The sequence below is a fragment of the Meleagris gallopavo genome, chromosome 2 (assembly GCF_000146605.3).
Source record: "Meleagris gallopavo isolate NT-WF06-2002-E0010 breed Aviagen turkey brand Nicholas breeding stock chromosome 2, Turkey_5.1, whole genome shotgun sequence".
NCBI classification, from domain to species: Eukaryota; Metazoa; Chordata; class Aves; order Galliformes; family Phasianidae; genus Meleagris; species Meleagris gallopavo.
The window spans coordinates 46056253-46077105 of record NC_015012.2 but is presented as its reverse complement, the minus strand read 5'-3'; the positions used below and the strand labels follow the sequence as shown (position 1 = coordinate 46077105).

Genomic DNA, 20853 nt, shown 5'->3' with positions numbered 1-20853 from the left:
TTCTCACTTTTAGATACTGTAAGTTTCAGCAAATTGGTGTTATATAAACACAACTCTCTTCCTTTAGACCGCAACAAACAACTTGAATTTAATTGTACTAAAAAGGAATACATTTGCCTATCTGCATGTCTGCATGTTCAATAAGCTACTTTTGAAATTAAAGCAAACGTTTTCTTGCTAGCTCTTGGACTATTAGTGCATTTTCACTGAGATGAAATAACTGAGAAACTATGTTAGCATTATTTTAATTTAATTTGAATCCAAGTTTCATAAGGAGTTGGAGTTGACTGTACATGGGGCAGGAATTACGACAATGACTGGTTCACAATTACATTTCATTAGACAAATCTGTAAATTTAGAAAACTCCTGTTTGATAGAAAAAATCTCTTCTGAAAAAACTTACTTGCTGAGGCATCCCAAAACTTGATTGACCCATCAGCATGCCTACGAAATATTACAAAAATTCATTAGATCAGAAAATTGTTAGTTGGAGCATTAGACCTCTTTGCTATTAACCAATTAAAAATATGACTAACATCCCATTTTTATTACTTATTATAATGACACAGCATTTTAATAGCTTACTGAAAACTAGTATTTTACAAACACTTGCCCCAGTTAGTCAGAAGTGATAAAATTATTTCACTTATTACTTCACTGAATTCCACTGCACCAATATTAATTTACCATTTTAAACTGATTTGAGTTATTCACATTTCTTTTAAGTATTTCAGAATAATTTATGATTTTTTTTTATTTTTAAACATATGTACCTTATTTGAAGGGATACTCGTAAAGCAGTGCACAAATAAGCTATTTCAGAGCAAATGTCATCTAACATTTATTTATCCTTGAAACTGGATTTCACAGGATTTACTCTCAAAATCTCTAATGTGTAGTACAAAGTGACATAATCTGCAGGAGGGCTAATGAGTTGTTTGGGAAAAAAAAAAACCCACAAAATTTAGTGTGCTTTACTCCTGCTTTACAGTCTTTGCAGTAAAGTTAGAAGGATCCATCTCAAACATAAAAATCAACAAATCAATAACAGGTCAATGGACTTCCTATGCTTTAAAACAACTCAAATATTATGCAGAAGTTAACAACAAAGGAGGAGTTTCTTCCAGGATATACTGACTGCAAGCCAACACACTCATAACACCACATCAGAATAATAATTTATGTAAAACACTATCATAGAGTTCCTGCTTTCTTTTCCATGCTTTGACTGACATTCTTGTCAAGGCAAATGGATTGTCTAGTGAACATCATTTCTTAAATCACTGCACCACTCTTGGAACATCGTTTTCTATACAAGGACCAAAATACATATTACTGCACTGTGGTGTCACTTACCCTGTAATTATTATCTCTGGATAGCTCTGAGTAATCAAACCCCAGTTGCCTCCACTGATAGGCCATTCCTAGAAGATTAACAAATACAACACAGGGAATAAATATGGAAATATAGGAAAGTAACGTGAACATTGAAACAAATACACTGAGGAAGAAAATACCATGCAGTGAAGAGTTAAATCACTGAACTTACTACATATACTGCAGACTTCAGAATTTCAAAATTTCTGTATTTATTAGGCATGCCCTACTGCAAAGACAAGCCAACAAGGACTATAAGAAAACACCCCTGCACCAAGAAGTCCCTTAGATTCCAGTGATCTGGCTATCGATGGGAGCACACCAGGAAAGAATGACTACAGCATGACATATGCTATAAACTCATCCAACATCTGCTATTAGCTAAAGACAGGATAACTTAATCAGATGAAGCTTTGGTCATAGAAGGACCATGCTTATTCTATTCAGAGCAGTTGATTTTTTTGTATTTTCAAATACACGTGTATGTACTGGATTTTGTACCTTCTTACTGTAACCTTGACGTTTCTGTCGAGCGCCAACTGAATAGAGAGCAGGTATGAGGTCAACAGGGCAATCAGCAAAATATTCACAACAGGTAACTGGAGACTCGTGTATTGTCAAAGGATAGGGATTCTCAAATATAGGATACCTTTAACAGATGAAAGGGGAAGAACATTAATCAAGGAAAAAAAGTTTATTTTAAATGCAGAATAAGTGAAACACTGAAGAATGCACTCTTTTTGTACAGAGGACAGTAAAAGCATATAAAATTAAATTATGAATGAATGTATTAAGCAACTTCACTGCTCATCAAATACACTATCAAGACAGTATAGATCTTGAAACAGAACCAGCATTTTTTACTCTTTCTAGAACATATTTAGAACAGTTATTCCCTTAAGTTTCCTATTTTGAAAACTTTCCTATATTAATGGCTTGTGGAAGAATTTCATTTTTCACTTTGTATTATTATGCTGTTCCTAGACAGGAATTTGTCCAACACATTTCATAACCTGCCTGCAACTCCAAGGTCACTTTCTGAAAGTCATAGATAGCAACTTTTGGTTACCAATTAGAAATAAAAAAGCACATATATGCCTCAACTCCAACTGGGAAGTGATAGAACCTTCATGAGGAAAAAAAGGTAGTAAAAACAAACAGTTACATGTATCTGTGCTCAAAGGACATTTCTCTCCAGTGAAATGCATACTTTTTTTTGTTTGTTTGTTTGAGAGAAGGCAATCCTTTCAATTCCTTTAATAGAAAAGTTAGCAACAACAAATGAAAAAAATCAAGCATACAAATTTCACATTAAGCTATGTTGGAAACTAAAGCATTCTTATAAAACAGAATGAAAAACATGTTCATTTTTAACAAGAAATACTAAAATCATATAACAGCATAGGACTTTACTACATTAAAAGATCTCTTACTGCACTAAAAAAAGAGGGAATTGATGTTATTATTTTAATTTTGTAAATATGTCTATACAAATCTTGTATCTGATAGTTATTGCATCTGTGGTGAGTTGCTTCTAAGCAATAATGAAATCTTCATTTAGCAATATTTACAATTATTTATGCAAGATAACAAAATTCAGTGTCAGCCAAATTAACCCAGCCAATCCAAACACTGTCAACTACAATCTCTTCCCAAAATTCTGTGCAGTATTTTGCCAATCACACCTCTCTCACAGTATTTTGCCAACCTGCTCTCATCACACTATGAACAGACTTTAAAATAAACTGTAATAATTAAAAAGCACCAGTGATATGTTACTAATTTCTGACAATTAAGTTTGGAAAACATTAGCATTCAACAGAGTATTCAACTCACATACTACATATTACCTGGAGAAAAACTGATCTAAAAAGATATTCTGTTCTGCTGAAAGAAATTTATACTTTATATTCAAAATTATAAGTTCTGGACATGAGAGGCATTATGGTGGATTAAAAATTTGAAGATCAGAATAATGGACTGATCAGACAAAAATACATAGAGAAAACAGGATTCTTACCCATTTTGTGCAAGGTCAATCAGCACTAAATCCTTTTCTAGGAGAACAACTACAGCATATGGCTCCTGAAAGTCTAAAAACAAGAAAAAATGTTAGATATAGGTAAACACAGCTCTTTGCATGCACAGACTCAAGCATGTGATTGGTTCTTGCAGTTGATCAATCAAAAGTAAAAAAGTGAACTAGATGACTACATAGTTTGTAAAGATATTCAAACACTCACTCTCCTGAACACTCCAAGTTAACATTAGAAAAGTCATACTCCACCTTTATTTAACTGTCCTCAACTCTCTTCCAGGTTGTTAGAACCATTTGAATGGCTCAAATAACAGGAAAACTACCATGCAGATGAACTCGTATAAGCAAGAGAGACACAATTATCTAACAGTAACATTTCTCCAGCCTTGAATTGTTTTTCCTAATTCAACAATAGTAAAATTAATCACATGCAGTAATGAGTGAAAGACAGATCACATAACATTAAAATAAGAAAATCAAAAGTTTTGAAAGTTCGGCTTGCTGTCTTTCAGAAAGACCTCAAATTCCGAGCTATGAAGTTCTAAATACTTCGATGGAAATTGACAGCTAACAAGATAGGAATCAGAGATCATAGCACTAATGTGAGACAGTTACCTAATCTATGACAAAAAAAACAATCCTCTTCTGCAGGAGAGAGATGATAAGTTAGTGAAGAACATAATGCAAGTATTGGAAAGAATTATACAGAAATTAAATTTAAGAGTATTCCACAAATGACAATCAAGATTTAGCACTGACTGGAAAGGTTTTACGTACACTAACATTGACGAACACATCTGCTGCAATAACTGCAGCTTAAAACTGTAATGACGCTATGTCTGCATATGCTTTAGTTTAAAGGAAAAGAAAAATACATGTAACCAGCAATCAGTATTTATCTAGAAATAAAAGAGATTTTATTCTAAACTACTCCGATGCTGTGGAAAGAAAAACAGATCTCATATAAAAGGGATATCAGATGTTGCTGCTGCACTCTGATTCCCAGAGGTAAAACAGAAAGGCAATAATAAGGAATATTATGATGGGATAAAACTCCAGAGAGAAGAGGTTGAAGTACTCAGAAAAATCTTCACAAAGCCTACCATTGGGATATGGTGTTTCACAGAGAGTTAGAAAATCAACAATAGAATAATCCATTTCTAGCACAGCAGTACTTTTCCCATGCATAACTGTTAAACACGGTCTTCTTCCTACGGTATCGTATGACAAGCCTCCTGAGAGAATGATGAAAGGCTCCCTGGAATAAAACAGAGGTATATACCGTCAAACCAAGGTAACATGTAAATAAAAGAGATTGGTCAGTTTTTGAATTTTACTATAAGGTTATAAAGAGATATCATTATGCAGAGATGCATTAAGAATAATGCAAAACTGCTCTCCATGCAATAAGAATTGAGGGTATATTTCAAAATTTAAAAGGTAGAGGCCTACTACAACCTCTGTCATATTTAAGACATCTCTTCCAGGCTCTTTCCAGCTGCTCATTTAACTCATCCTGGCAACTGTTTGCCAAGATGAGTTTATTATTATTTTTGTTAAACATTAGAACTGTATCTCTTCTATTGAACTGCAGATTCAGATTTGCAAACAGCCACATTCATTCTTAACATGAAGTATTCCAACAGGATCAGAATCACAAAGATTTTACTTTTTGTACAGAATGACCATAAAGGCTGAGATGACAATAATTTCTCAAAAAGTGCAAAATAATTTCGTAGTCACAATAACGTGGCTACTTAGCAGAAGCAAGTAACTGTTTGGCAAACTTCAAAGACCTTTTAAGAAGAACATAAATAAATACCTACACCTCTCATCACACATTTACTCTAGACATTTTATCTATTTTTCCCCTATCACCGCACACTAAATTGACAGAACTATTTCTGTGTCAAGCTATACTTCAACTGTACTTGACTGACCAGAGAGAAGCAAAAAAGATTTCCAGTGTTGATGGAAGAGGTTACGAGCTTCCCTTTGTGTATATATAAGTTTTACATAAACTTAATATAAAATGTGCTCACATTTTCTGTAACATGCAATAATACACAATTTATTAAAATAAAATGATGTAAATATATTTATTTTATTAGTTTTTTCCTTCATTTCCTGTTTATGAAAAAGCCACTAATGATTTTAATGTTGTTTGTTTAAAGTAGGGTATAGTACCTTTTAAAGAGCAGAAGGACTGCTTACAGGTACATAGATGCGTAAGAAATTACACTTACAATTGACTACTTCAATTCTAGGATATATTTCTGAAGGAAAACCAGAAATTCAAAGGGTGCAATTTCTCACATGTACTTTTAAACACACATAAGGGGACCAGGAATTTTATCTTTTATTTGTGTTTGTCTTAAGTGGAAAAAGTCAATATGCCAAGCTGGAGATTATTTGTAGGGAAAAAGAGACCCTGCCCCATTGAGAAAGTGAGGCCATAGAGGCGTATCATGTTCCTGTCTTTTCCCATAGCACCATCTTTTCCATATCTAACTGGCTTTCATTGGTGTTTCAAACAAGCAAGATAGATTTAGTATATTTTCTTTATAACTGCACATGAAGAGTTCTGTTTATGCACATGTGGATCCTTATGATTTAAGGGCCTGGCTAAAATAGGCACTGTGGTTGTACTACTAAAGGCAAAGCAGGCTAGGACAGCTTTCATTTCTTCATTATTTTGCCATTTGTCTGATCTTTCAGAAAGCATTTTAACAGAAGAGTTAACAGGATCAAAGAGTTCTGAGGCTAGGGAACATATCTCAAAGGAATGACCATAATTTTGACTATGGGTCCACTGATTTCAGGATCCAGTGTCTCCATGTCTTCACGTCTCCAACATGAGCAAAAGTGAAAGCAGTAAGCAAAAGAATAAGGACAGTGCAAGCATTTTCCTTGAAACTTCAAGTGTTCATTTCATCTCAGTTTTTCATATTGGAACTTCATACAATCTTTTACAATCATGTCCACAAAGTAATTTCAAAAGGATAAACTTTAATTTAATCTGATATTTTTCAGAGTGACAACAAAGAGACATCACTAGTGTGATGTGCTCCTTTTACTGTATCTCCTTTTACCGCAATGATTCACTGAAGTATTTTCTCTTCACAAAATGCTTTAATTTTATTTTTAAATAATGCCATCAGTACCATTTGCAGTAACAACTGGGTCTGTGGATTCACCTTGATCAACTAACAAAACCAAAGTAAACCATTTCAGTTTCTAAGTTTCAAATATAAGAGTGAATATGACATGCCAGTTTCTGCTAGTTTTATTTCTCAAGTTTATCAAGTTGCTTTTGTCAGGCTTACTAGAGATTGTGTCACCATGAAGCAAGGAATGGAAGAGTTAAGAATAGATTACATGGGTTTTTCATAGATGAATAAAAAAGTCAAGTTGACTTCAGTCTGCCAGAAAAACTAACAGGTTTGTTTATGAACTTTACATATTTTCATGCAGCCACAGATTTATAATCAACACAAGCAGTACATCTTTGTATTAAATGCTTAAAGTGTCCTTCAATTGTGATACATATTAAAAGGTATCACAAATGCACTATAAATAATATTTAAGAAAAATATGATCTAAAAGAAAATAATTGTAATTTACATAATAGATAAGTACATTTTACTTACCGAAAAGTATAGAAAATATTTAACAAGATGGAAAATATTTAACACAACAGACATCTCTACAATGAATGACTCTAGAGCATTTCTAGAGGCTGATAATACAGATTCCTCTTTCAAAAATTTCTGCTTCAGCAGGAATGAAAGAAATAACATTAATTAATTCACATTAATTTGCACATCAGTTAAATATGTAGAATTTCTTGGGGAAAATCCTGCAAGACATCACTATGCAAGGGGGAAACATTTCATGAAAAATAAAATTCAAAACCAACAGTATTAGATCTTGCTATATCAAGACAACCAAGATCAGTAGCTCAGAATCCTGGATGTTTTTGCTTAGGTTTAGAGGTAAACTGTTAAACTTCAGCCACTTTCAGCTGTATCAGTGTCAAATCATAAAACCATAACAATCAGTAGTTTGGATGTGACATAACATTATATAGATGTCACGCCACTAGTAACAGATCACTTTTCAAACCACAGATGAATGATCTTTGTTCAGCTCTTCTACTGTTTCTACACTTTATCAAGAAGTTATTCTCTAATTGTAAAAGTGGAAAAGTCTTCAAGAATTCATTTAACTTGGAAGTCTTAAAAGTAGCAGTGAAAATAAATTATAAATTCATGTTGGGAAGTGCGTTGTTTTCAACCAACAAGTTCAGAACACAGAATCATACCATTCAAGCTAAATTCAACAACTTTTACTTATCTGAATATCTTTCATTATTCTTGTAAACTATGAATCCCAATTATACATTTATCTTCTTTAAAGATGCTGTTAATCGCGATACCTACATTAGCTACCAATAGAATGCCCTCTGTGATTATTTTTATGGGGATACTTACAAGTTGTAATTCCTATTAACAGAGCTTTAGTAGTGAAGAATAAGCTGTAGCAATTCTACCATAATTCTAATATCAAACAGACTGAATATAATGAAGAACCAACTTCAGTGTATGGGAATTTAGTGTCAGGAAGCTCATGTGCGTTGCTGGATATGCTTTAGACAGAAAAGCACACAAAGTCATCCCAGAAAACTCAGATGTTAGCCAATCTTAAGAACCATCACTACAAAAATCAGAATATTTTGATAAATTTAATTAGCTGGATAATGATGATATTATATTCCACAATTGGAACATTTTGCCAGTTCTAAGGGTACATCAAGAATTTGTCTTTTCAACTCCTGTCCCAGGTACAGAAGAATTCTTAATAGTAATCTTTCAACAGATTAAATATTCTCTAAAAATAAAGCTACAGACATACTATTGTTGTAGGTTAAACAAAAGCTAGACTTTGGAAACCACAGGCAGTATCTCCAGTGAAGTGGGAGAAGAGAAGAGACCCCCCCAGCTTGCCCTCCTGTTTTCCTCCACTTCAGCTTCATGTTATTGAGTGTGTAGGGGGGAAAAATGTTAGAGAAGGTATTAGTAACAGCTGCAACAATAGAAAGGACATTGTCTATAGCTTCTAGTACAGGCTGTAAAATCAGTTGCTTCTTCCTTTTGTGTAGTTCTGGATACTTTTTCTAAAAAAAAAAATGTTTATTAGAATTGAAAGCAATAAAGAAAACAATTAAGGAACATAACATGAATTGTTATCTAATGTACTGATACTGATCCTAGATCACTCTGGATAAGGGAAGAGTAGGTAAGAATGGATGACAGAAAGATGTTTTGTGTTGAGCACAGATGAAGTAAATGTGGAATATCTGCTATTTTTCACAATACAGAAGTCACATGCAATAATTTAAGTACTCATTAAATTGTACCTCTTATTAGCTTATTTTTTTTTTGTTTTGTTTTCGTTTTCTGATGAATAGTTAGAGCAGACTGCTATAGAAGCAAAAGTATTTTCTTTCAGTACTTAAGTATCTGTGCGACCTGGACAGGAACAAAGAGATTCTCTGCAGTACAGAACTTAAGTCATGAGCAATGAATGACAGTGCTTAAGAAAAAAAATTACAATTGCATCATGTTTTCACCTAATCTATTTCCAGTGGTAAGGTGAAAAACTATAGATACAGGAAGGACTGAAAGGCAGTTAGCACATGCTTGAAAATTCTTATGAGATTACAACTAGAACTGAGAAAACTGAGAACTCAAAGTGTGAACTCCAAATGTAAAAGCAATTGAAAAGATATTTCCAGTGCATTACTTCCCCATCACAGGAAAAATGCTGTTATTCATTATGTATTTTGACTTAAGTTCTGGAAGAATATCAAAACACACGTGATGGCATAGATTTAGAAGTCCACTAAAGATATTAAAGAGAAATGAAATTGAAATTCATCCAAACTGAACATTTTAATGCACACCAGAAGATGAGAGGTATAGCAGAAAAAGGTCTACACTAGGAAAAAGTGGTCTCATCGGACAGCTACATATTCTAAAAAACTGTACTAGAGTAAGTACCTGTTTAAAACTGTTTGGAAAATCAACCAGGCTTTTGACTGCAAAAATCGTAATTCTCTGCAGTTGAGACTGTTTTAGGTCACTCATATCATTACTTAAATCAACTTCTGATTGTTCAGTTGAGAAAAATACATATCCTTCTGCTGGCAAAATATGACTTTTAAACTGCTCATGGATATTCAAACATCTAAGCAGAAGCCCTAAATTTATATTTACCTCCTTTTAGCAAATAAAATTACACGCAATCACTGATACTGTCTGTGTAGGTATACTGAAATATATTTGAAATCAGTACTACATCAATTAATGATGTTCTATAGATCTGAATACCTGGAAAGCAAACAAAACAGTACAGAAACAATACATAAAGTCAACATTTGTAAATAGCTAGGCAGTCTCCAAATACGTTTTATCCTTATATTGCACCCTTCACTCAATCATTTTAAAGCACTTTTGAACCATAAAGAAAAGAAATCCCACGCAGTTCATGAAATCCTTCAATCCTAATTGCAGTCTTGGTAACAAACCATGCTACTCATGATACTGTAAATTCCATCTGAGCCTCGTGTTGCTTTTACTGCTTTCTTACATTTTCAATGTGCATAATTAGGCACAATTCACTGCATAAATTACTGTACTCTCCCAGAACAGCTCCATCAGTAACATTTTAGGAGAATGCGGGGGGAGGAATGCGTATTCAGAATTTAGAGCATCTGCAACATGCCACTATTTTTCCAAAGTTCAGCTTTTCAGGTCTCTACATTTCAGTGTGCTCTGTGCTTTATCAGTCTTTTTTTTCTTTAATAATACATGTTCTCAGAAGACTGAGCAAAAATACCTAGGAGCTACTTCTAATAACATAGAAGAAACACGTAAACAGTAAACCAGCAGTATCTTCACCTAAGTTTTATGTAATGTGTTCACATTCGTTTTGGCAGTTTATTCAGCACTATCTGATCTACCAAAACAATTTCAGCTATTTTTAACCGTAGCTCAGTGCCACCAGGATACACATCCCTGCAACTGGGAAACAAAGGACATTCTTAGAGAGAATTTATTTTATGTATGTTAGCTTCACATAGAAAACAAATCTTACCCAGCTCTAGTTGTTTTATATTCCACCTTAAGAATAGGTTTGCAGGGTTCTGGCTTCTTTCCATCCTTCAGCTGTTTTCCTAAAGAGATTTTTTTTCTTATATTAATCTTACCGCTCCATAACTGGATGACAAATTATGAAATTCACTTTGCAACTTACAAAGTAGAACATTCATACAAACATATATTAAACACCTGGCAGTGATAGAATATGCCTTGAAATACCATAAAAAGATTGTTAAAACTGTCATATCACATGAAATATTTATATATATATACTTCATAGCTTTTGAGTGTTGTGAAACACTTGGCTTTCAAAAATATAATCCTCAAAGTAATTTTACAGTAATTTAAAATAGCAGAGTGATATATCTCATGTCTACTGTTTTGCAATTAAAATTGCTCAGCCTAAAAATTGAAGTTTATTATGAGCAATACCCTTAAGAACTAACACTTGAGTTTGAAAATGAAGGGTCATTCTTTCTGTACTTTTCATTATTAGCAACTAAAGCTCCATATTTAATTTTACAAACTCCATGGAAAATTTTAAGTATGGTGTAAATACACGAGTTCTAACTGCAAATTCATAAAAGTTGATGCAACTGTAAAATTCTGCAGAAAATTTAATTTGCAGCCCAATATCAAAATAATATAGGATAACAAGGAAACTAAAAGCTAAGGCTTCTTTTCTTTACTCTGATCCTCAAGCACTATTATAGTAAGCAGGGACTTGCTGGAGTCTCACACAAGTAAATCAGGATGTACCTTAAAACAACTAACCTCAGAGATATCTCCACCACTGCATTCACACTTATGTGTCTGAAGTAAATGACTTGATAAAACATGACTTGTACAACCGGCAGACCTCACAACTTTAAAGAGCAGAAGCATATTTCACAGAACAACACAATGTTAATTTCCTAGACTAAAATTAATGCAGAATTACCTGAAAAGTGTGAAAAAATTACTAGATGCTAGTCTTACTCTGTTACAAACCTTTCAAAGAATATCTACAGTTATCTATACATTTAATCATGTAAGAGATGCTTACACATTGCACATTTTAAAGAACATCTGGAATTGCAATGTCAAGCAAAAAATAAATTTTTTCATATTTTGGAGAGCTAATTTTATGATCAATGTCACTGTGTAAAAATCAACCTAAAGTTCGGAGACTCATATCCTTGCATTGATTTGAACTCCCATTTCACAAAAACTAGGTTTTGTGTAGCTGTTTGGTTTTTTTTTCGTATGAAATCTATCAGAACTTGATACAACAAAAAAATTTACTATCTCTACAAAATTTAATACAAGGTTTTTTTTAACACGTTTCCATTAAAGTTCAGATCTCATTGAATCCTAAGAGCTGTCAAGCATTTTCAGTCTTACCATGTGGAGTGATTGTCTGGAATGGTTTGGTGGGAGATTTTACGTTCCATATGGTCAAAGTACCATCCGAGTGACTACAAATGAACTGTTTTCCTTCATGATGCCAAGCCACAGAGTGGATAGCCTATGCAAGAAAAAAGATAAAAAACAAAACAACATAAGAGTAGTATTTCAGTATTATTTTACCCTTACTCCTTCCTTGATGACATTATGGAGCAAAACAAAATTAGAGAAAGTATTAATTAAATCATATTGCACTTAGTATATACTAATTTACCCATAGTAAGATTTCAATGCTACAGTAATTCTTTCAGACTTTCTCCATCATGTAAGCAGCCCTCATTGTAATAACATGTTTAAGTATTGAGCAAAATGCCCATACTAAGATCATCTTGATGAAATTATTAACTTAAAGCTTTACATATCATTTTGAGATTCCTATATGGATGTGCACAAGAAGCAAACAACAGTTAAAAACACAAGTAAAACAAGAATTGAAGTAATGATCTATAAGATTTTTCAGAAGAAATGAAACATTTCAGCTTTAGATGATGAAAACAAAATATTAGCGTAAGCATTTTGATACAGCAATTTTGAGGATGCTACTAATCTTATCACAAATACAGAAATGTCTTTATGTACATAAAATTAAGAAGGGAACAACTAGCCATGCCACATGAAATCTTACTGCAGAAAAACCTGATAAAGTGAAATCTAGTTGCTGCCTTTAGGTGAGCTCAGATAAAGCAAAGAGATTAACTAGTAAGATTAAATGATGGTTGCCATCTCTGCTTCCAGCATCTCTGCTAGTAGATGAAGACATCATGAAATTATGAAAATATATTTAGTTATATTTAATTTTACTTATAGCATGAAAATATCAATAAACAATGGAAATCTCAAGCATTTCTCTATTATTCAAATGGCACAGAAAGAAGCATTACCTGCTAGAAACATGGAACCTTGATTCTGTTGAGAAAATAGATTTGCTTAATACTTACGGCAGAGACAACACTCTAGGTAAACAGAAAGCAGGAGCTGAATAGGTGAATGTTAATATGTTGCACAATACCATCTTTTGGATGCATACCCTCAGTAGAGATTCTATTTGTAACTGCTAGCAGGCCTTAGACTTACTCAATTTCCTATGTACATATGGATTTCTTCTGCAAGGAATCCTACCAACCAACAGAAGCGTAGGCAGTAAATTACTTAGTGAAGAGCAAATCACTGAAGACAGATGTAAGATAGTTTCGCCTAAAGTGATTATACAGAGATTAGATCATCACATTTTGTAATGTTATACAGAAGAACAAGATAGCTTCCAGCAACGTGACTGGGAGAATCCAAAGACTCAATGAAAGACGAAAATGACTGCATTATATGAGTGCGGAGTCTTCAATAAAAACTGATTCAATTGAAAATGGTAATAGGTCTGGATAGCTGCAGATTAAGTCTAGCATTTCTTACTCAAATTTAATCTTATTCCCTGTTTTGAGTGGAATCACTGTGGAAGACAGATGCAGTATACGAATATCATATCTGCACATATTTAGCTTTGGAACTTATACATCCTATACGAATTTACTTAGAGACAAAATCTTGCTCATTCTGTCTGAGGCAAGAATTTAATTAGCAAATAAAAACAGAAATTATAAAAGAAATGTAACGTAATCTTGAAAATAAAATTATTTACAATAGAGTACCAAAGTCAGGGATTAGCAAGTTTGAAATTACAGAGTGTCTAAAGATACCATTTGAAAAAATCTCTCTTTACTAGGAAGTTGCACAATGTAATAAATAAGAACGATTCCTATATGGAGTCAATCACCACAGTATAAGCCATTCTTGATGCATTTGTGCATATACAGATCTTTAGAATCAACAGAAAGGCAATTTGTATAAAAGGAAGTATAATTGAGAAATGGAAACACTTTTCCTGAAAAAAGGTCAAGATAAAGGGATCTATAGCAATCTATTATTATGGAAATGGCATTAATGTTTATGAATGTTGGAGATTGAATAAACTGAGCACAAAGAAGAAATAATTGCTAGCACAATTTCTGCAAGGAACCTGATGAGATGGAAAGAATTCTAAAAATGAATAATGGTGCCTTGGTTGTAAGATTTTGCTGACAAATTTTAAAGAACATCTGGTTAAATCTAATGATGCAGTTAAATACTACTTAACACATAATAGATGCTTTACGTATTTTAAATATACTCTGTGATTCTGTGTAACCAGCTGTAGCATAATCTCCAGCATCTCATGGAGCTCATTTTGATGCAACAGAATGTGCAAGACATGAAGACTGCATAGACATGCTTTCGTTTCTGACAAGTCATGTGTCAAGGTTGTGCTCCCCTCATCAGTTTTTGTTTTATTTATTTTTAAATCCCACAGGCTAATTCAACATGTTTTTATTGCTCCAAAATAATCTCTTACAGTCAGTCATGTACAAGAAGATTGAACCTAAAGATAGTAGTTAGTAATAAAACCGTTGAGTTAATACTATCAAAGCTTGATTTAAATCAGGACAAACAAAATACCTGAAGAACAGACTAATAACTAGGACAAGTTATTTTAAAGGTTCCATTCCATTTTTTTGTTGTTGTTGTTACAAACCAACTTACATTTGAGACATTTGTTTTACTTCTTTCATGACTGTAAATATAGAAAGGGAAATGTCTGCAGGATGAACTGTACTCCGTAAAGAAAAAAACTACTTAAGAACATATCTCCAGTGTTTGGACATAAAAGACTTTAAAATGATGCAAAAATAATGCAGTCTTTTTTTTTCCAATAAGTTTGTCCAAGAGAAAAAAAGGAAGCGTGTTTGCAGGAAAGTTTAGCAGAAAACTTTCTTAGACAAGTTTCTTTAAAGCTGCAGTTTTATCACATCACATCTTCCAATTTCTGAATGTTATACTCACGCATTCTTATAAATTCTCTGAAGAGCTGTCTTTGTATTAGATTGTTACTATAATGAAAAGTATATACATCTTATAGTTTAGGATCATGATCATAACTGTGATAAAAAAGATCAAGAATAAATTTTAACTAAGTTCCCTGTTATAAATTGGAATATTGTGCAGAGGAGAATACTTGGACTACCAGCACTAGCACTAATCATGGTTTAAAGCTGCCTACTCCAACCAAAGTTAAGCAGAAATATGGTTAAAACTGTGTTATGCAATGGTGGTGCTGTTACCCATCCCTTAAGCATTCTTTTCCTTGGAATGAGTGCTCCTACTTTTGTGCTGCAGTTATCAGGGTAGAGATATGGGCAGGCATGCATTATTAGACAAGAAAACATGGATAGCATTCCACTGACCTAGCTTTCAGGCAATAAATCAACCTGTCATATGACAATATTGGAATTTGCTTCAAGAGATCCTCTTTAATTGTCAGAAAATTCTGAACAGAGCAAGCAGAAAGTTTAAAAGGCTGTAATAAGATTCAGGGATTTTTTCCCCATGGAAGTAGCACAGCTATTTTGCCACAAATCTCCGATCATGCAGGAAGGTTGATATCATTGTTTGTGATTAGAATAAGATAGTCAAAGGATAGCATTTGGACCCCTGGACACTTGCGAAATTTTGAGTCAAAAAGCTGCATCAAAGATAGTGGTAGATTGCACTGCCCCTAACTTGTTTTTGAAGACTAATCTCAACTAAAAAGCGATAAGTGCAGAGGAAAGCAATCCAATAGCAGAGTTTTTAAATACTCTTCACAGTATAAATGTGCTCGACAATCTTGTTTTTGACATCTGATGAAGTCTAGGCACCAATTAACAGTCAGCTTCACTCAAAATGTAGCAATGCTATGAAGTTCATACATTTCTCTTAGAAAAACACTGCACAGGTAGAGAGAAACCTGCTCCATTTCCCTGACAGAGGCACATGTAACTGTGCTGCAGCACCAAGCTCTGATGTAACTCCCAGCAACAACAAAGTCACAGCCTAGATAAAGCACCGGGATTTTTGAACAGGTGTAGACTTAGGCTTCACCTTCTCAGTGATGGGTGACTGAATTTAATTATAACTACACAATTAACTAGTTTTATCAGAAGCATATCTATTCTCAATAGGGTTAAAGACAGAAAATATTTTCACAGTGCTAATATGCAAGCCTGATTGACCAAACGTGTTCCCTCTGTGACACACTATAGCAGATTATTTTGCAGTTCTGTCAGGAAGAAGGGAGTCTTCTCTCAAGACAGCATTTCCTATGTATGAAGAAGCCACACACTAGGAGATTTCAAATATGCCAAGACTGAACAACGTTGCTCTTGCTTTCCTGACTGTCAGTTCCGTATTCAAAAGAACTCTTATCAAGAAGCAATGATGCACAGATACAAAAGTTGAAACTGTGCAAACTACATCAAATCCAACTTCAAAAAGGGGCCATTATTCTATCTTCCCTCTTAGAAGATCAGATTTATATAATTTGCCCACTGAAGAAATCATTTGTTATTCAACAGTGAATAGATGAGAACCAACTGCATACATTAATTCTTTGTTCAAAGAGATATTTTTCTTAAAGAGCAATCTGAACTTATAGGCCGCACTTCAACTCAAGAAAAACTTAAAGGGCCGATGAATTACTATTATTTTTTATTGTTATTTTAATTAAGGCAATCATATCATACGTTGATTCTCACTAATGAGAACTCATTAACCAAAGGATCTGACCTCAGGTACTTTATTACCTCTTTGTCAGAGAAAAAAAATAACAAATATGGTAAGCAGATGTATTCACTTCAACATCCTCAAGTCAGAATCACAGAATGGCTTGGGTTGGAAGGAACCTTAAAAACCATCCAGTTCCAACCCCCTGCAGTGGACAGAGTTGCCACCCACTAGGTCAGGCTGCCCAGAGCCCCATTCACCCTGGCCATGATGGCCTCCAGGAATGGGGCATCCACAGCTTCTCATCCAGTGCTCATGCCACTGCCTCATCACTCTCTCAGTTAAAGAAATTTAGTGGTTTCTTTTCCCCCCACTTTTCAGAATATGAGAGAAGTTCCAAATTACAACAAATGCTAAGTCATTTTATTTCAGCTGAAGACTCAGGCACTTAATTTAAGTGAAGATCACACTTTTTCAACCAAAAAGAAAAAAGTTGGAAGGTTCACCCCCTTAGAAATTGGCAGAGAAATGCCACCATTCATTGCAACAAACTTCAGACAGCAAACACTTCTTCAGAAGGAAGACTCCTTTATATAAACCCTGTGTGTCTTTTAGAGAATGCTTCGAGTTTTCACCATTTCAGAGACCTATATTTATTAAATCACTGGCAACAGAAGAATTGTTATCCTTAGAACTGTGAATAATGTTCTATTAACATGTAATACAGACAAAAAAATTACCTCATCATGAGTGTATCTGTAATCAGCCTTCTTTGACTTCAGATCCCATAATACCACCGTTCCAGACTCAAAGCCAATCAGAAGCTGCAATAATAATAAAAAATATCATCTTTATAAGGATGAGCAAAGCACCATTTGCATAGCCTGTAGATCTTGTCCCAAAGAGATGAAGAATAACACTAGATGAAGTAACTGCAAAGTGATTATTATGACAGAAATTAGTGACAAGCTGTGAAGACTTCAACGTCTGAGATTTACCTTGTGCTGGATTTTACTCTCCTAAATTTTCAGTTAATACAATGCTAATACAACTAAAATTCATTCAACATTATGAAAAAAAAAAGTATTTATCTTCCAAATAGTCCATGGAAATCCCTTTGAGTTCCAGAAAGCTCCTTCCTAACTGTACTCCTTTCAGAATGAAAACCAGGGTTGAAGGGAGAACTTTTTCTTTATTAATGCATGTCTTCCTCAGTGGAATTTCTTATGCTTAGATTTGCTGGAAGAACACATTGTCCTTCCTGAAGTTCTAGATAATGATTCATTGTCTCTAAGATAAAACATTACTATAAACTTTCTCCAGCAGTAAATCAAAATAGAGATATTTGTCTAAAGAAAGAGATAATTGGCTAAAGAAACACAAAGAATATTAGTTTTTGAGAGAAAAGTTAGAGAGAAATTAAAGGGAATCATCTTTTTCAAGAAGCAAAACTAAACCATTTCTGCAAGGAACAAAGATCCAGATTGCTCATAATAATTGCTCTAACACACTGAGTATCTAAGTGCTTTGCTTTCCTATCTTAAGTGACACTTCTCTTAATGAAAACAAACCAAGGCCAACATAAGGCAGTAGCAACAGACTAGGCACTCATCATATAGTAGAAAAATGTAACGCAGCCTGCTATTACATAGTAGCTGGATCTACTCTGAGAGTCTATCTTTCTACAATATTGTTAAAGTAGTTCCAAGCATCAAGTAGAAGGCCTTCAATTCAACCTTTTTTCCCCTCAGCATGGACATATAGAAATTGAATAATGTCTGCAGAGATGTATTCACTATTCAAGAAACTTATCTCATGCATGTAGAGGTGCCCAGTGGAGCGCTCTTCATAATATAAGAAAACACTATCTTCCCAATACATGCCATTGTTGCCAGAGTGATCTACATCAATATGGTTTATTGCTGTACCTAGACACTGTACATGGATAGTTTTTTCACTATAAAGATTTTCAAAGTTGGCAGTCCTTTGCAAAAAGAAAGTAACAGAGAACCTGTGCGTATCTGTATCTGCTCACCACACCACCTAGTGGACTAGGGAAGTCATCCTGCCCCTGTACTCAGCATTAGTGAGGCCCCACCTCGAGTACTGTATTCAGTTTTGGGCACCTCAGTACAGAAAGTACATTGAGGTGCTGGGAACAAGGCTTGTGAAGGGCTTGGAGAATATGCCCTACGAGGAGAGACTGAAGGAACTAGGGCTGTTTAGTCTGGAGAAAAAGGAGGCTGAGGGGAGACCTTATTGCTCTCTTCCAATATCTGAAAGGTGCTTACAGCGTGAGCAGGGTTGGTCTCTTCTCACTGGTGACAGGTGACAGAAAAGGGTAAATGGCCTCAAGTTACACCAGGGTAAGTTTAGGTTGGATATTAGGAAACGCTTTTTTGCAGAAAGGGTTGTTAAGCACTGGAATCGGCTTCCCAGGGAGGTGGTTGAATCCATACATTCAATTACTTATGCCTGAATACTCCAGAAGGCAGGCATTAATCAATCTGTTTCAAGAGGCATCAAGGTCTCTGTGGTATATCTGGCTAAATTATTAACCATACCCCTGTCAGGGGCCCATCCACTTTTGGAAGAGATGTGTACTGACTGCTTTTCAAATTCCTTTGGCAAATTCTACTTTACTCCCATTGTTAAAGTTAAGGAAAACCCTTCCTGTTTACTCTTCAGTGTGGACAAAAGGACCCAAGCAAAATTTGCAGTTTGATTTGCTAAATAATTATATGAGCCAGAAAAGCTAAACAAGCCCAAGATCCTTCAAAGGGTAGAGGAGTCATATGATCCCTTCCCTATGACTTAGAGAAGATGTCTGGCACCTGAAGCACAGACTCAGTCTTGCAATCATGACCGAAGTACAAACTGAATTACAGAATAGTATATATTTCTGTCTGCACTTGATCATGTATAAGTGATTCTATAACATGTAACAACACTACAGAAATAAGGCACCTGGGTAACAAATAAGACAAATGGATAAGACAAAAATAGAGAACACGTTCTAGCACAAATGAAGCATAACTTTCTACAGACTCCTGAGAATTTCCAAGAATACACTGTGTTCTAGCACAACGGTCTCCTCCCAGTGTAAACAAAGAAACAGAGTAAAACAGGCTCTGGTTACACAGCCACTAAAGCACTGAATTAACATGTCTAGCAGAACATCCCTTGTCTATAAAGAAAGTGCAGTACCACAGTAATTGCCGCTGCACAGAAAATAAGAGTTTAAATCTAATCTCCTTGCCTTCTCTTTTATTTAATTCATGAAACCTTCATTGTGAACTTAAGTTATCCATTCTATATCATTTTTGCATGTGCCCTGTAAGAGTTCTCCCAGAGAAAAGAGTAATATCTGAAGTTTTATTCTAGTAACTCAGAAGGAACTTCTGCATTTAGGTTACAGGTGTCTTTTTGGTTTTTTAGTAACATTTTAATTTTTACCAGAATAAGTAACATACCTTGCTTGTGATTTCAAGCATTTTTTCAATTAAACATTTTCAGCTGTGTTTTCAAACATTTCTGATTAGAGGATGCATTCAACTATTCTAGTAATACTTCCTACAGTCGTATCTGCATCTTGCTTCATGCTATTTTCAAAGCTTTTCTTCATGTTTACAATATGGTCCTCAGCTATGTAATCCTTTCTTTTTAAAGAAGTGGTATTCATGTTTGAAAAAAATATATATATATATATATCTTACTTAAAAATAGTTTATTGAATAGTCTACAATTATATCCTACCTTTCCTTCATCCATTGGATTGTCACTAATGTGGACAATAGGACCTGGGTGAGATTTGGATGACCTAAACAATAAACAAATCCAATTAAAAGAAAAGAAATAGCTGTCCAAAATAGCATTTCATAAGATAATTAGAAGCAATATAAAAAAGTATTTATTTATGTACTCTCACAGCAAAACAAGATCACTCCTACTACACTGATTAATTCTAAAAAGCCTCTTGAAGTTGAGCATGGAAAACATTGTATTACTTAAAAAAAGAAAACATCAGTAGTGTTTCATACAATATGTACTCTATGTGCCTCTTTTATTCAACAACTGGAATACAGCTGACTTCCATCCTGTTATATTTCTGCATACTCACAGGAGATTATCTAAACACAACCTATCTCCAAAAACAATAGTTATCACAGGCAAAACCAAACCCACACTATTATTTCTATAAAGCTTTGCTTCCTTTAATCCTAATTATCTAAAAAGCCACATTTTTGTTTTCTTCTTTC

At 34.2% G+C, this 20853-nt stretch overlaps 1 protein-coding gene across 6 annotated transcripts in view; it reads right to left on the bottom strand.

The window, feature by feature from the left end:
- STXBP5 (syntaxin binding protein 5) overlaps positions 1–20853 on the bottom strand; it is a 104242-nt gene that overhangs the window by 41287 nt on the left and 42102 nt on the right. For all 6 annotated transcript variants that reach the window (XM_010707153.1, XM_010707155.1, XM_010707158.1 and 3 more), the window contains exons 6-14: positions 20351–20414; positions 17335–17418; positions 11963–12086; positions 10575–10653; positions 4520–4674; positions 3399–3471; positions 1880–2027; positions 1358–1425; positions 405–445 (exon numbers count right to left, since the gene is read on the bottom strand). In XM_010707153.1, coding sequence (XP_010705455.1) covers positions 405–445; positions 1358–1425; positions 1880–2027; positions 3399–3471; positions 4520–4674; positions 10575–10653; positions 11963–12086; positions 17335–17418; positions 20351–20414 — 836 coding nt within the window. The remainder of the gene's footprint in view (positions 1–404; positions 446–1357; positions 1426–1879; positions 2028–3398; positions 3472–4519; positions 4675–10574; positions 10654–11962; positions 12087–17334; positions 17419–20350; positions 20415–20853) is intronic.